This window comes from Boleophthalmus pectinirostris, unplaced genomic scaffold, assembly GCF_026225935.1.
Source record: "Boleophthalmus pectinirostris isolate CB_2022bp ecotype Guang Dong unplaced genomic scaffold, ASM2622593v1 HiC_scaffold_22, whole genome shotgun sequence".
NCBI lineage: Eukaryota > Metazoa > Chordata > Actinopteri > Gobiiformes > Gobiidae > Boleophthalmus > Boleophthalmus pectinirostris.
Window position 1 is genome coordinate 21,357,092 of NW_026571190.1, and position 13,331 is coordinate 21,370,422.

Here is a 13,331-nt window from a genome sequence, read left to right on the forward strand (position 1 = left end):
CTGTGGTCTGTGTTTTGTTTGTTCTCAAACATCTTCCTTTTTTTCTGAAACATCAGCTATAACATTCAGCACATTCAAATCTTAGTTCAACTGTCACACTGTTGTAGATGGACAGTCAAATACAATTTGTTTTATGGAAACACTCCTTACTTTAACTCTAATTCCAAATAAAACACCACAAACATGTTTTAACAATGACGACATTCTAGTCCAGAGAAGCATATAAAATCTTTGAAAAGTCTTACCTCCAGATCAGCTCTCATAATCCTCCTGCTCCACACTGTATCTCTGCTCCTGGAACTGTCCTGTGTCCTGTTACATTTGAATTTTCCCTCCAAACGTTTTGAGGAAGAGAATTCGAGAGGGAGGAGCCTCACCAGAAATTATAACAAAGTCATGTTTCCTCAACCTGATTAAAACATGCAGGTCTAACATCGACCACAATCAAGTGACCTTTGTAAGATTTAAACACGCTGGACAGAGAAACGTAAAAAAAAAAGTCATGTTTTTGTTGTCAAATTTGTTTTTGCAATTTGAGCAACCCCTCTCGGACCATTTTTTCAGTGTTCTTGGTCTTAGGAAGTAGCATTCCCCCAGAGCTACTGCCTTGACCTTTCTTGACCTTCATTTAAAAAATTTTCCTAAAAATTAGTGTTTACTGGACCCATTCAGGGAGTCAGGGAGTTAATTTTAACTTAATTCAAATACAAAACTAAATTCAACAAAAAGGCAAAAGTTTTCTGACCAACTCAATTGTTGGCCAAATCCATTTAAAGAGTATCATGGACATTTGGACAATTATTATAATTGTGAGAACTAAGCCTAACATTTTTGTGTAGTGTAATGTCCCCTAGGGTTGGACTGCCCTTTAGATCACCAGAAAGCTAAGTCCTTTGTTTAAGAGGGGATTGTTGAGTGGAAGAAACCTGGACTGTGAGTAAGATGGAGCCTTCTCACCAGGGTTCCGGGCTGGAGTGGGCCAAGTTGGTTCTGCTGCTTGGCTCTTGGTGTCTTCAGTGGTCTGGTGCTGCGACCCAGGTGCCCCTCATGCCCCCCTCAGCAGAGTGGCTCACATGTCTTCAGACCAGCCTGGACCCCAACTGCACAGAGACAAACAAAAGTGACTGAGAGAGGGGGAGAAAGTTCAGAGTGCGTTAAGTGGAAGTACAGGGCCTTCACAGCTGCGAACTAATAAGAAAACATAACCACTGGTCCACAGAAAACCAAGAAAGCAAGCACACAAATTAGAAACCACACCCACATTTAAAATGGCTGTGCACTGGAGGATACCTTTTTCCCTGTTATAGTAGTAGATATAGCAAAGATATATCCATTCATTTATCCTTTTTTGCACATTTATATTAGTACAGTTATATTCTGCACAAAAAGTGTTTACTGTGCATGCAAATGAAACACCATGTCCTGGATTGGCTTATAAAGGGGAATAATTTACATCAGGAGCCTGTGTTGCTCCATACATGTGAGATAAGCTTCTGTTGTAGGTATATACTGCTTGCACCCCTCACTTCCTGTTAACTAAACATGGATAGGAAGTCGTATACACGCGCCACACGAAGCTAAGGGTTATTTTAAGACTAGAACACAGTTTACCGCTGTGACAAAGACAGTGACATCCATCAGACTGACAACTCAATAGTGTAAAGTCCTCAGAGTTAAACAGCTGTAAAGAGCAGGGAGGTGCAGGAAGAGGAAAAAACACACAGAGGAGGGGTCAAGTTGAATTTACATTATGAGCCATGATACAGTAATAAAAACAAGTATGATGAATGATATTTTACACACTTTATGGTACACTATGTAACTTTTCTGGTGGAGGGTCCCATGTAGATGTTATTATTTTGCTTGGAATGTTCAGGAATGTGCATTTAACTAATCAAAATGTAACATTACAGACAAAGCAACAACAAGCAAAGACAAACATCTCTATAGACACAAGTAAGTGACACCACCAGGCTATGTTACATTATATCTTAAATCATAGGATATCTGTGGAGCTGACCCCACTCACTCAAATTTAATGTCATATTGTGGAATATTCCAGACAAACCAGGTGGTGGGTTCAAAACAGAAAAGTTACACACCGCAGAAATGTGTCCATCCTTCAATGCTGCTCGGGGCATCTCCTCAGGCGCCATGAGCACCACATTGCAAAGACCCATCTCTGTGATCTTGTTGCTAGACTTGGTCAGAACTACCTCAGCTATTGAATTTTTACCTGTGGTGGTGGATGTTTGGTTTGATGGAGAAAACTGGAGTGCCTGAAGGAAACCCACTCAGACATAGGTAGAACATGCAAACTCCGCTCAGGCCTTGGTGACCCAGGGATCCATCGCCTTCTGACAGTAAATCTTGGGTGTCAATAAAACAAACAATGCAGTGGAAAGCCCATTGAAAAATATGTTTTTCAAAAATGCAAATTTGATTCAATATCAAAACACATTTTTGAAGTTAATTAAATTGAGCATCAAAATGTGACAGGATTAGCCCCCAGGGTAAAATATATGAATCACTCCAAAAACAAAACAAAAAAACAGGGATGACAGTAACATGCTAGAAAGTTGAAAGGTATAAAGCTAATTTAAAAACCCTGAGAAAACATTTCCGTGTGAGAAGAAGCTTATTGTGAATGAAAACAACCCTGTATTAATTTAACTTTACTGCTCCCTTTCTTCAGGGGTCACCGTGTTATTTACATGGGAGAAGATTTTTGCTCCTGATGCCCTGACCACATTCTGTATCACAAAAAACAGAGAAACTGCAAATTAAATAAAATGCTTGTTGAATCTATATGCTATAAAATACTATAAAACACAAATACTCAAAATGTACAAAAAAAAAAAAAAGTTTCATCAAAGATATGTGCTGCATGGTGGGCTCAGACGGTTTATATGTCTTACAGTACAATTTATGTAAGTTGCTGCTGTGCCACTGTTCATTTTATGTATTCATTGTTTTTTTTTTTTATTTGTGCTATATTTTCATCTCATAAACCATTATCCAGTGAGCATCAGTGACACAGTTAATTTATGTACATTATATAGTAGCCTTGAGTTCAGTCCCTGCAGTACTTCACAGTCATTTAGTCTTCTGCGAGATTGCAGAGATTCCACTTGCAAAAAGCTCCTTCGATGATAATGGTTTGCACGTCAGCTTGTGAACCTGAAGTGTCTCTGTTACATTTGTGTGAAATATGGCCTTGACCATGTCTCTCCATCAGAAAAAGCATACATCTTCTGCTTCACTGGAGATGGCTGCTCTTCACATGCATTTAGCCTGACTACTGTGCATGCATTTCAATAAGGTATATTCAGATGCTGAGAGACTTTTAATACATGTTCAGTTATGGATTGCCCATAGCCATCATAGGGAATTATACTTAATTAACCTTTAAGTTGCCTATAGCAATGTATAGGGGCATGCACTTTAACTTTAAAAAGAAAAAGTTCAAAGAAATGTTAAGTGTTTTTTTCTCCTCCAATGTCTCATTTAAGGTAAAAAAAAAAGTTCTGTAATTGAATAAATAAAAGATAAAATTTGAACTATGTACACAAGCAGGTGCGAATGTCTTACCAGGAAAGTTACATGGTACGCTTTTAAGTGAGATTGGGCCTTATCTGATCACAATCATTATGTTGGCAGTTTTTCCTAGAGGGCTGTACTTGTAAGACCACTGCCAGCTCTCGCTCAGTATGCCCTATTAATATATTATATACTGTATGTTGCCAATTTAGCTTCATTCATTGGTTGCAGTGGTGGAGAAAGAAAATGGAGAGGCTGGGGTGGCTGCTGCTTCTCCTGCTGTGATGGTCGTTGGAGAATACACGCCTCACCAAGGTATTTATATTAAATTGTATCCGTCTTTCCACTATAGAGCAATATAATGTAATGTCATCAAACATGTACAAGGCTAGTATGATTTCACACATTTAAAAGGAGTTACTGGGGCTAACAAAGCTAGTTTAATTATATGTTTTTTATCCACAAACTAAAATGAGACCCACGTTGACCTCTGTGTTTGTTTTGGTTGGAAATTACTTTAATAATGCCTTGTTAAATACATTTGGACAATTACAGTAAAATGAACCTGTGGACAAGAGCATTAACCCCACTTCAGGCTCCTTCTTCAGTGTAACCTCAGGAAAAACTTTGGATACGGTGAAGAAAAAAACGGTGTGGTGAGGGATGGAGGAGTGCAACTGGAGGATGTGAAATTAATCCAGTTCGACATGTTTATCTGTTCAACGAATTTCCTTTTTAAAATCATTGTAATTAAATTCTCCTCAAATGTTTTAAGCTTCGAACAAAGGGTTATTAAATATTTTGACATTACAAGCAGCACAATTTTGACCATTAATATTATGATATTGATTGAAATGCAATTAATATGAAGACATATTTCCAGCAATTCAGCAAGGCAAAAAAAAAAATCAACAAATTCTCAAAACGTCAAAAAAACACATTTGGTTATCTTTTTGTTCCATAATGTATGTAGTTATAGCTACAGTACTGCTATTATTATATAAGCAGCCATGTATTTTACATATAGTCCATTTAGAATAATATAGGGCCTCTAGTTTTGAATTACTTGACCAATCACAGCATTCCTACTTTGAATATTTGAGTGATCTATTAACGTTGGTGCTGTTTTGTGTTGCTTTATAGATTATTTTTGTGACGCTTACTGGCAGTTCGACCCTTATTAATTACTGTTTACACATGAAGATGGAGCTAATTACTGTTAATCCGCCCATTGCCTGCACTCCTACACATTGCTGCTATTCATCTTAATGTGTGGCTGTTAGTATAGTGTTTACATCTCTGACATGGTAATTATCTGTGGGTCTGTAGTAATCATTCAAAAACAGGATAATCAGATTTATGAAACAACAACAAACTGAAAGAAAAAACATGATAGAGAGTCATTGCTGTTTCAAAGCATATAACATATTTGTTTTTTTATTCCTATCTCTGTGCGCATCTTTGGTCTGACTGCGACCTGCCCATTAAAGTAAACATACATTACATCATTTCAATTATACATTTTTGTTTTGGTCTGGGCTGAAGTTAATATGTGTGTAATTCCTAAACAATAACAAACACAAATGTCAGTGTCTTCTCTGCAGCTCAAAGAGAAAATACTAAAAGTATGTACTGTAGGCTCTTTCTGTATTCTTTTATACCACAAACAATATGCTCCTGCTAAAATATGATCCATGGCTCAAAAATATTTGTATTTGTTGTAATATATTAATTTGTTATTTACTTTACAATAATACTATGTAAATATGCTCACATGGTGTGTCAGAGTACGGCAAAGTTTCAAGGCTATATGGTTCTGGAAGTTTCTGTAAATTCTCTTTCTATTTGGTTCCCAGCTCTTATCATTTGTCCCTTGGTGTTTCTGCTGATCATCTCCTGCTGCTTTGATGCAATGGAGCAGTTGCTATGGGAATCTCCTACTTGAAACACACATCTCATCCATCTTCACATGAGGAATTTACTCACAGCTAAGCAAACGTGTCACGATTGCTCTGACAGATGACTGTGCTTTGGTAAACAAAAGTTTTCGTGAGAATTTTCTAAGTTTGTATTCAGGTCTGTAATACAGTAAGTTCAAATAACCCTGAACTGTAGGAGACCGCAAGATTCAGGCTGTTCAGGCTGTGAAGGAGTTTGCAAAAAACATACTCAGTCTTTCTAGTAACTTTGTCAACAAAGTACAAGTTTGGTCAAAAACTGTTCTCCAAAGTCAAGATCACTCACACAAATGAAAATTGAGGGTGAAATGTTATTCTCTTATAAGGTTGATTTTCAGAATTAAACACTGAATTTGTGCAGTTCCCAATTAAATAACATTGAATCTGGGTTCATGGTGACACATGATGCATACATTAGGAAACACAATAGCCAACTGCCAAATAAGCTCTGTGATGAATTCTGATAGAAGTTTTATTAACAAACTTTAAAAAAAAACATGTACTGGTAGGCAGAAGAACATGTGGCGTGTACATGTTGAGTGAAAGTGAAAGGTCACTTCATGTGTCTGACAGTGTTGAAACTCATATCTCTTATCTTGACATTAAAACACTTAATGCCACTGAAAACATGGCACAAAAAATCTCTCAAGGGACTGCAGCTTTAAGTCACAGGAGCTGTCTAGGGCTTCAGGTTTATATCTTTCATAATAACTGTATTAAAGGGATCTGGTTCCCATATAGCTCAAATTTACACACCTCAACCCAGCCACAGCAAACTCTATCAGTTCAACTTCATAACATGAGACAAGAGTAGACAAATGTAGACAAGAGTAACCATGCACATATTCTCTAACCACAGTGACACAGGTACAGGACCTCGGGTCACAACAATATAGCTATGAGTAAAAACTGTAACACTAGAGTAAGTGTGTGTGTGTTTTTTTTTTTTTTTTTTGTATTACATTATTCTATATATGCTGGTGTGTGTAACCAGAAAACCACATTCCAGTTGACATACTTAATAATTAAATTTGATTAGCTATGACTTGCTCAGTTGGCAGCAATCCAGACAAGAAAACAAACAACAACAAAACCTCAGTTCATTTATTGTTTCAGTGTCGACACTGATTGTAGACACTGTGGCGTCAGTATATACTGCCTCCACAATGTCTATCTGTAGAGGGGTTTGATGCCAACTAACACCAATGTGTAGTGTTGCTGTGTCCTTGGGCAAGATAAACATTTTCAATATTACATTGACTTACATTCATTTCCAGGGGAATGATGTAAAGATTAACCATTATTAGTACTCGCAAAACCATAACCTAAACCCTTACAGTAACTAAATTAACTAAGTAACTAAACTAGCCCATAATATTGAAGGCTTTCTAAAACAGATTTTTGGTTCCAACTAAACAAAAAGTCCTCATGAAGTACCCACTGTGTGATGAATATCCTCCCACTTAATCTTAATCTAGCCTTCCATTTTTCCTACACTGTTGAGTGAATGTGTGTTAACAGTTAACATAAGGTTTTGATTGTTTTTTATGACTGCTTTGTTTACATTTTGTTTCTTCAGATCGAGTTGCTTGGGACTTTCAGTTGCTTTGTGTGACCATTGCGAGATAGGGACATCTTCAGTTGATAATTTTCAGAATTTTCAGAGAAGCTTTTGAAGCTAAACTATCCTATGAATCAGTAGGAATGGTTTATTATGGTGCCTGGCATTAGGACAAATGTAGCCTCGCTTTACACTTGGTTGAGCCTGCGTGGGTAGGAAAAGCATGAATAGATCTGAACAAAAGAACATACTTGTAATGTGAACGCTGTCATTCATCATGCAATCCACGATAAGAAAGCAAAAACAACTCTACCACTCTCTAGTGAACAGTTTACGTTACTACAGCAGCCAGAGATTTACCAAAGTGAGAACCTAGTAAATAAAAAAAAAAGTCTTTCACTGCCCTCTAGTGGTGATTATTAACACTCATAAAGATGGCCTTGCACTGCCCTCTAGTGGTTATTATTAACATCAATGAACTGAAGAAGTCATGTTGCTTTTCATTTTATATAGTTAGTAACATGTTGACCTTATTATAGCCTACGTGTTCATTATTCATACGATATTACTGAATAATGAAATAGATTATGTGTTGAACATTTTACTGTAGTCTGATATTGTGATATGATAAACTGCCTCGCCTACATTTCATTCGGTGGACTATTCTAAAAGAAAGCATCCTTCTGAATTTCTCCTCTCTCTGGAATGCTCGTGTCTGAGATTACCTGCCTGCACTGACATGAGTAACATACATAACCCCGCGATAAGGCTGTTGATATTGTGGACCGAAACCTGCTGAGCCTCATTTGCTCTGAGTCACTCTTGGGACCAATGCAAAACACAGGGGGCACCATGGGACAGTGCACAGAACTGCGTGCAAAACACTGCAAAGAACAAACTACTTTGGATCTTAAAGCCACGTAAAGGTCTTATTAACTTATTAGGTCAGAGCAAAGGCTAGACAATTCAAGAAGGTTAATATATAATAATATGTTGTAGGCCTTTCTTTGTTTATTTTTTATGAGTTGGCTGCAGGGTTAAATACATACCTGCTTTTTCTAGGTGTAGAACCTTGTCATCTTTTTAATCATCGTGCTAACACTCATGGAGTTCAGAAATGCAGCTCATCCTGTTCTGAAAGGTCAACACACCTATTCTAATCCATTCTTCCTATAACATAATTTTCACTTATTTAGCAGATGACTTCATTCTACATGGACACTAATATGTGACAACAAACCTACATGTTTTCAAAAACTAAGAGCAGGTTAAATGAGTTTCCTAATGACCTAATGGTGGTGGTCAGATTCTAAAATGTGATTATGTCATACTCGGTTAATTCTTCCTACACTGAATTGTCATAAGAGATATTAAGAAAGAAAATACACAAATGCTGAAAGAATCGTTTATATTTTTTTAACTAAACATGATAGAGGCCAAACCTACAGTATATAGCATTGCCTACAACAAATTCCTACATAATAAAATTGGAGTATGCCATCAAACCTATTTATCTTCATGGAGACAGGCAGGCGATGTGAAGTCAGATCTGTGAAGAGGCGAACCCCTACTAAACAATAAGAATGAGAATATTATCGTAGGTAGACCTATTTCAGCCAAAAAAACAAACAAAAACAAAACAAACAAACAAAAACAAAACAAAAAAAAAAAAAAAAAAAAAAAAAAAAAAAAAAAAAAAAACAACACTTGTATAAATGCTATATAGGCTAGATGTTTGAGACCATACTGTGGAAACAGTCCAGACAAAATAACATCGCCATGGACAAAAGCAGGTAGCGTACCCTTCACCCACAAAGTTTAAATGACACACCTGCACTTCAGGCATATGAAGATCAAACACACGCCTGCCTTTTAAAATGTAGCTTGCCACACAAAAAAACAGTCTGTGCAGAAAGATTTGTGTTTACATATGGTTAACGCAATAATGGTGAATCTGAGCATGACAAAACCCGGTCAAAGGGTAAAGAAGATCGTCCTGTTTGTGCCTCTGTGCCACTTCAGACACGGCGCTTACCAGTCGGGCCCGGTTCTGGTTACCATGGAGATGACGTCATGCTGCAGCAGCCACAGTCTTTGCGCATGCGCTTTGAATAGACAAGGCGAGACCGCAGCCACAGCCTCAGCGCCACTCTCCTCCTCTTCGCCATTCAGCCTCAGCTCGCGCCCCTCTGAGCCGGGACACGCAGACCGGACCAGTTCAGGACCACTCACCGAGTTTACAGCTCCAAATCGGACAAGGCTAAACCACACACCGCGAACATGCGTGAGATCGTGCACCTGCAGGCCGGCCAGTGCGGGAACCAGATTGGAGCCAAGGTTTGTCAAAGGATATTACGCACGCGTTATAGATAATTAAACCAGCTTCATGCGCCGGGTTTTACGCGATTAAACGCCAACCGTCTCTGTCTGCACGCGGATGATGTCTAGAGAAACTCTAAATAGGTCACTGTAAAATGAAGGGTTGTGCAAGAATGTGATGCGCTCAAACAATGCCCTGGTTAAGGATGGGCGGTGGCGCGGCGAGACATCCCCACTGTCCCCGTCGTGTACTGCCATTTACGCATCAGACAGTGAGCGCAGCTGTGTCTTCTTTGTCTGTCCCATGGGAGCGATGCGCTTTTTGGCATTAATGTGTGGGCGCATGCATATGTCTGTGCGCGTGAAAAAGCCAGATTGGGAGAGGGGTGTGGCACCGAAAGCACTGGAAGACCGGTTGCACGGTGACATCCTTATCACCCTGTGATACAAATACGCACACTATCTAAAGCTATTAATGTAGGCTATAACAAGGATACCCTATAATCTTCTAATGTTTTGCATCTTATTATTATTATTATTATTATTATTATTATTATTATTATTATTATTATTATTATTATTATTAGCATTAGGCATTACCTATAAGCCTACACATAAGCTATATGGGTTGTCTGTTATGTGTTTGTTTTTTTGTTTTCCTACATCCATTTCACACATATTCTTTACATTTAATTATGTATGTGTTTCTGTGTGTGTAGTTCTGGGAGGTGATCAGTGATGAGCATGGCATTGACCCGACTGGAACCTATCATGGAGACAGCGATCTGCAGCTAGACCGGATCAATGTCTACTACAACGAAGCTTCAGGTGCAAAACCATTATATTATAATAATAGTATACAATGATTGATAACTTCTCACAGTTGTTTAATTTATTATCTTTTACTTGATATATTTCAGGTGGGAAGTACGTGCCCAGGGCCATCCTTGTGGATTTGGAGCCAGGCACCATGGACTCAGTCCGCTCTGGCCCCTTTGGCCAGATCTTCAGACCTGACAACTTTGTCTTTGGTAACAGGGATTTTCCCTCTTTTGCAGCTTATTTATTCATTCATTCATTCATTCATTCATTCATTCATAATGATTTAATTCATAATGCAATAACAAATCTTAGCTGAGTTGATCATCTGACCAGAATATGACAGTAACTGTGATGAATCTTTTGTGTCTAGGCCAGAGTGGTGCAGGGAACAACTGGGCCAAGGGTCACTACACAGAGGGAGCAGAGCTGGTGGACTCGGTGCTGGATGTGGTGAGGAAGGAGGCGGAGAGCTGTGACTGTCTGCAGGGTTTCCAGCTTACACACTCGCTAGGTGGGGGCACTGGCTCTGGGATGGGTACTCTACTCATCAGTAAGATCCGGGAGGAGTACCCTGATCGCATCATGAACACATTCAGCGTGGTGCCTTCCCCCAAGGTAATTCACCATTCAACAGCTTAATTTATGGAGTCGCTTTAGATACTAGAGAAGTCTTTGGGCAAGCAACCTTCATTAAAGGAATAGTGATGGACAGATATATACAAAATATCAGTATATATCAATACTGTCTGAAGTATTACAAAGAACTGATTCTCATGAAAAATTATCAATACCTGAAACAAAAAACATAATTATTATAGACATTGTTTATTTATTTTAGTTATCTACAGCTATATTTTAGATCAACTAAAGCACGGGTGGAGATAATGATACCAAGGTGGAAAAAAATCTTAATAGGTAATATTTCAGTGCATTTTAATACAAAGATATAGCCATACTTGCCACTGTATTACAAGGTATGTTAAGGGCTTTAAAAAAGAAAAAAAAAGACTACTGCACCTGTTCACATTATTAGAACTAATGCCATAGTAATTACATGTAATACTGTTCTCATTCTGCAGGTGTCTGATACTGTAGTGGAGCCGTACAACGCCACTCTGTCTGTGCACCAGTTGGTTGAAAATACAGACGAGACCTACTGCATAGACAACGAAGCTCTTTACGACATTTGCTTCCGCACTCTCAAACTGACCACACCCACTTACGGTGACCTCAACCACCTCGTTTCAGCCACCATGAGCGGGGTCACTACCTGTCTGCGTTTCCCCGGGCAACTCAATGCCGACTTGCGTAAACTGGCTGTCAACATGGTCCCCTTCCCACGTCTGCACTTCTTCATGCCCGGTTTTGCTCCTCTGACCAGCAGGGGGAGCCAGCAGTACCGCGCTCTGTCTGTACCTGAACTAACCCAGCAGATGTTTGATGCCAAAAACATGATGGCGGCTTGCGATCCCCGGCATGGTCGCTATCTCACGGTGGCTGCGGTTTTCCGCGGCCGCATGTCCATGAAGGAGGTGGATGAGCAAATGCTGAATGTCCAGAACAAGAACAGCAGCTACTTCGTCGAATGGATCCCCAACAATGTGAAGACCGCCGTGTGCGACATCCCACCACGCGGTCTCAAAATGGCTGCCACCTTCATTGGCAACAGCACAGCCATCCAGGAGCTGTTCAAGCGCATCTCCGAGCAGTTCACCGCCATGTTCCGTCGTAAGGCTTTCCTCCACTGGTACACAGGAGAAGGCATGGATGAGATGGAATTCACTGAGGCGGAGAGCAATATGAACGACTTGGTCTCCGAGTATCAGCAGTACCAGGACGCCACAGCCGAGGAGGGCGAGTTTGAGGAGGAGGGAGAAGAGGAAGGGGCCTAGAGCTGAAATTGTCATTCATGGTTTTATCAAGAGCACCCTTCACAACTCCATCCAGCCATCACTGCCACTCCACTGACTTCTCTGACCTCCTTATTCTTTGCTCTTCTCTTCTGCTATCTCTCTCTCTCTCTCTCTCTTGCTATCTATCTATCTAGCTATTGATCTATACACTCATCTCTATTTTCTGTCACTGTCAGAGGAGCCTTCACACTAAACCAGTTCTCATCTCAGTGCTGCTTAGAAGTAGCTACACAGCTGTGCTTGTGGTCTTTTGTCAGTAGCTTTTTGATAATTGTTCATTTTATCATCACTTTCATATATGGGTCAAAATAAACTCACATATAAATGATGTTATTTGGCATTGATATTATCAAATAAATATGAAAAATCTTACCTTCCTGTGTCTGTGTTTTTCTATGACACACTGTTCAGTAGTCTATTATAAAAATTTTTCACTGAATTGTATATTTGAAGGAAAGTGAATATTTTGCAGGTAATATCTGTTATAAAAGCAAAAAGAAGCGAATACATGTTTAAAAAATAAGATTATGTTTTTTTTCAGTTACACTTAGTATTGAATTATATCTTTAGTACATAATAATTTTACATTTTGTTAATTACAAACTGCAATGTTGATCTAAAAGTAGAATAGAAATGGGACCATTTCTATGGTTTTATTTTTGAAAAGTGTCTGTATGACATTATAGAACCCAACATAAATCTCTTCGACTGTTCATTTTTCAATGAATTGCAAATAAGCACAGATCTAAGGACTGGGATAATGGGTCGGTAAAAATTGAATTTTTGACCACTCAACTTAGACAAGCTAATGATGAGGAAAACTGTAGACAGCTTGAGTTCATTTTGCATAATATATCTCCTGAGTCAGTGTTTCTTCAAAAAAAAATACGCAGTGTTAGAAACAAATTAAACACACACACACACACACACACACACACACACACACACACACACACACACACACACACACACACACACACACACACACACACACACACACACACACACACACCACACACTTTTGTAGATTTAAAAGTCTTATATTGTGCAAAATTCATCAACATGTGAACTTTTAGTAGTGTTATAATGCTGTCACCACATCAAAAACATACCTGGAGTTGTTTTGTTTCATTCACATGTTTGAGTAATCCTTTATCTGTCTATATCTCAAAAGCTCAAAATGCTCCATTCCACCTTGTGATATCATGAAGCAGTAGT

The 13,331-nt window shown here is 38.8% G+C and overlaps 1 protein-coding gene across 1 annotated transcript; it reads left to right on the forward strand.

Annotated features, from left to right (window-relative positions):
* The first annotated feature begins 9,176 nt into the window (after positions 1–9,176).
* LOC110166185 (tubulin beta-4B chain-like) lies at positions 9,177–12,485 on the forward strand. Its single transcript, XM_020931400.2, has 5 exons — positions 9,177–9,396; positions 10,098–10,206; positions 10,299–10,409; positions 10,571–10,815; positions 11,280–12,485. Exons 1-5 carry the CDS (start codon positions 9,340–9,342, stop codon positions 12,090–12,092), a joined length of 1,335 nt encoding a protein of 444 aa, XP_020787059.1. The 5' UTR covers positions 9,177–9,339; the 3' UTR covers positions 12,093–12,485.
* Positions 12,486–13,331: the final 846 nt, after the last annotated feature.

What these genes read in the sequence shown, in the direction of transcription:
- LOC110166185 (XM_020931400.2), top strand. Translation starts at nt 9,340, where the DNA reads ATGCGTGAGATCGTGCACCTGCAGGCCGGCCAGTGCGGGAACCAGATT. An exon ending in GGAACCAGATTGGAGCCAAG is followed by an intron (nt 9,397 to 10,097) that starts GTTTGTCAAAGG and finishes CTGTGTGTGTAG; the next exon opens with TTCTGGGAGGTGATCAGTGA. An exon ending in GCGTGGTGCCTTCCCCCAAG is followed by an intron (nt 10,816 to 11,279) that starts GTAATTCACCAT and finishes CTCATTCTGCAG; the next exon opens with GTGTCTGATACTGTAGTGGA.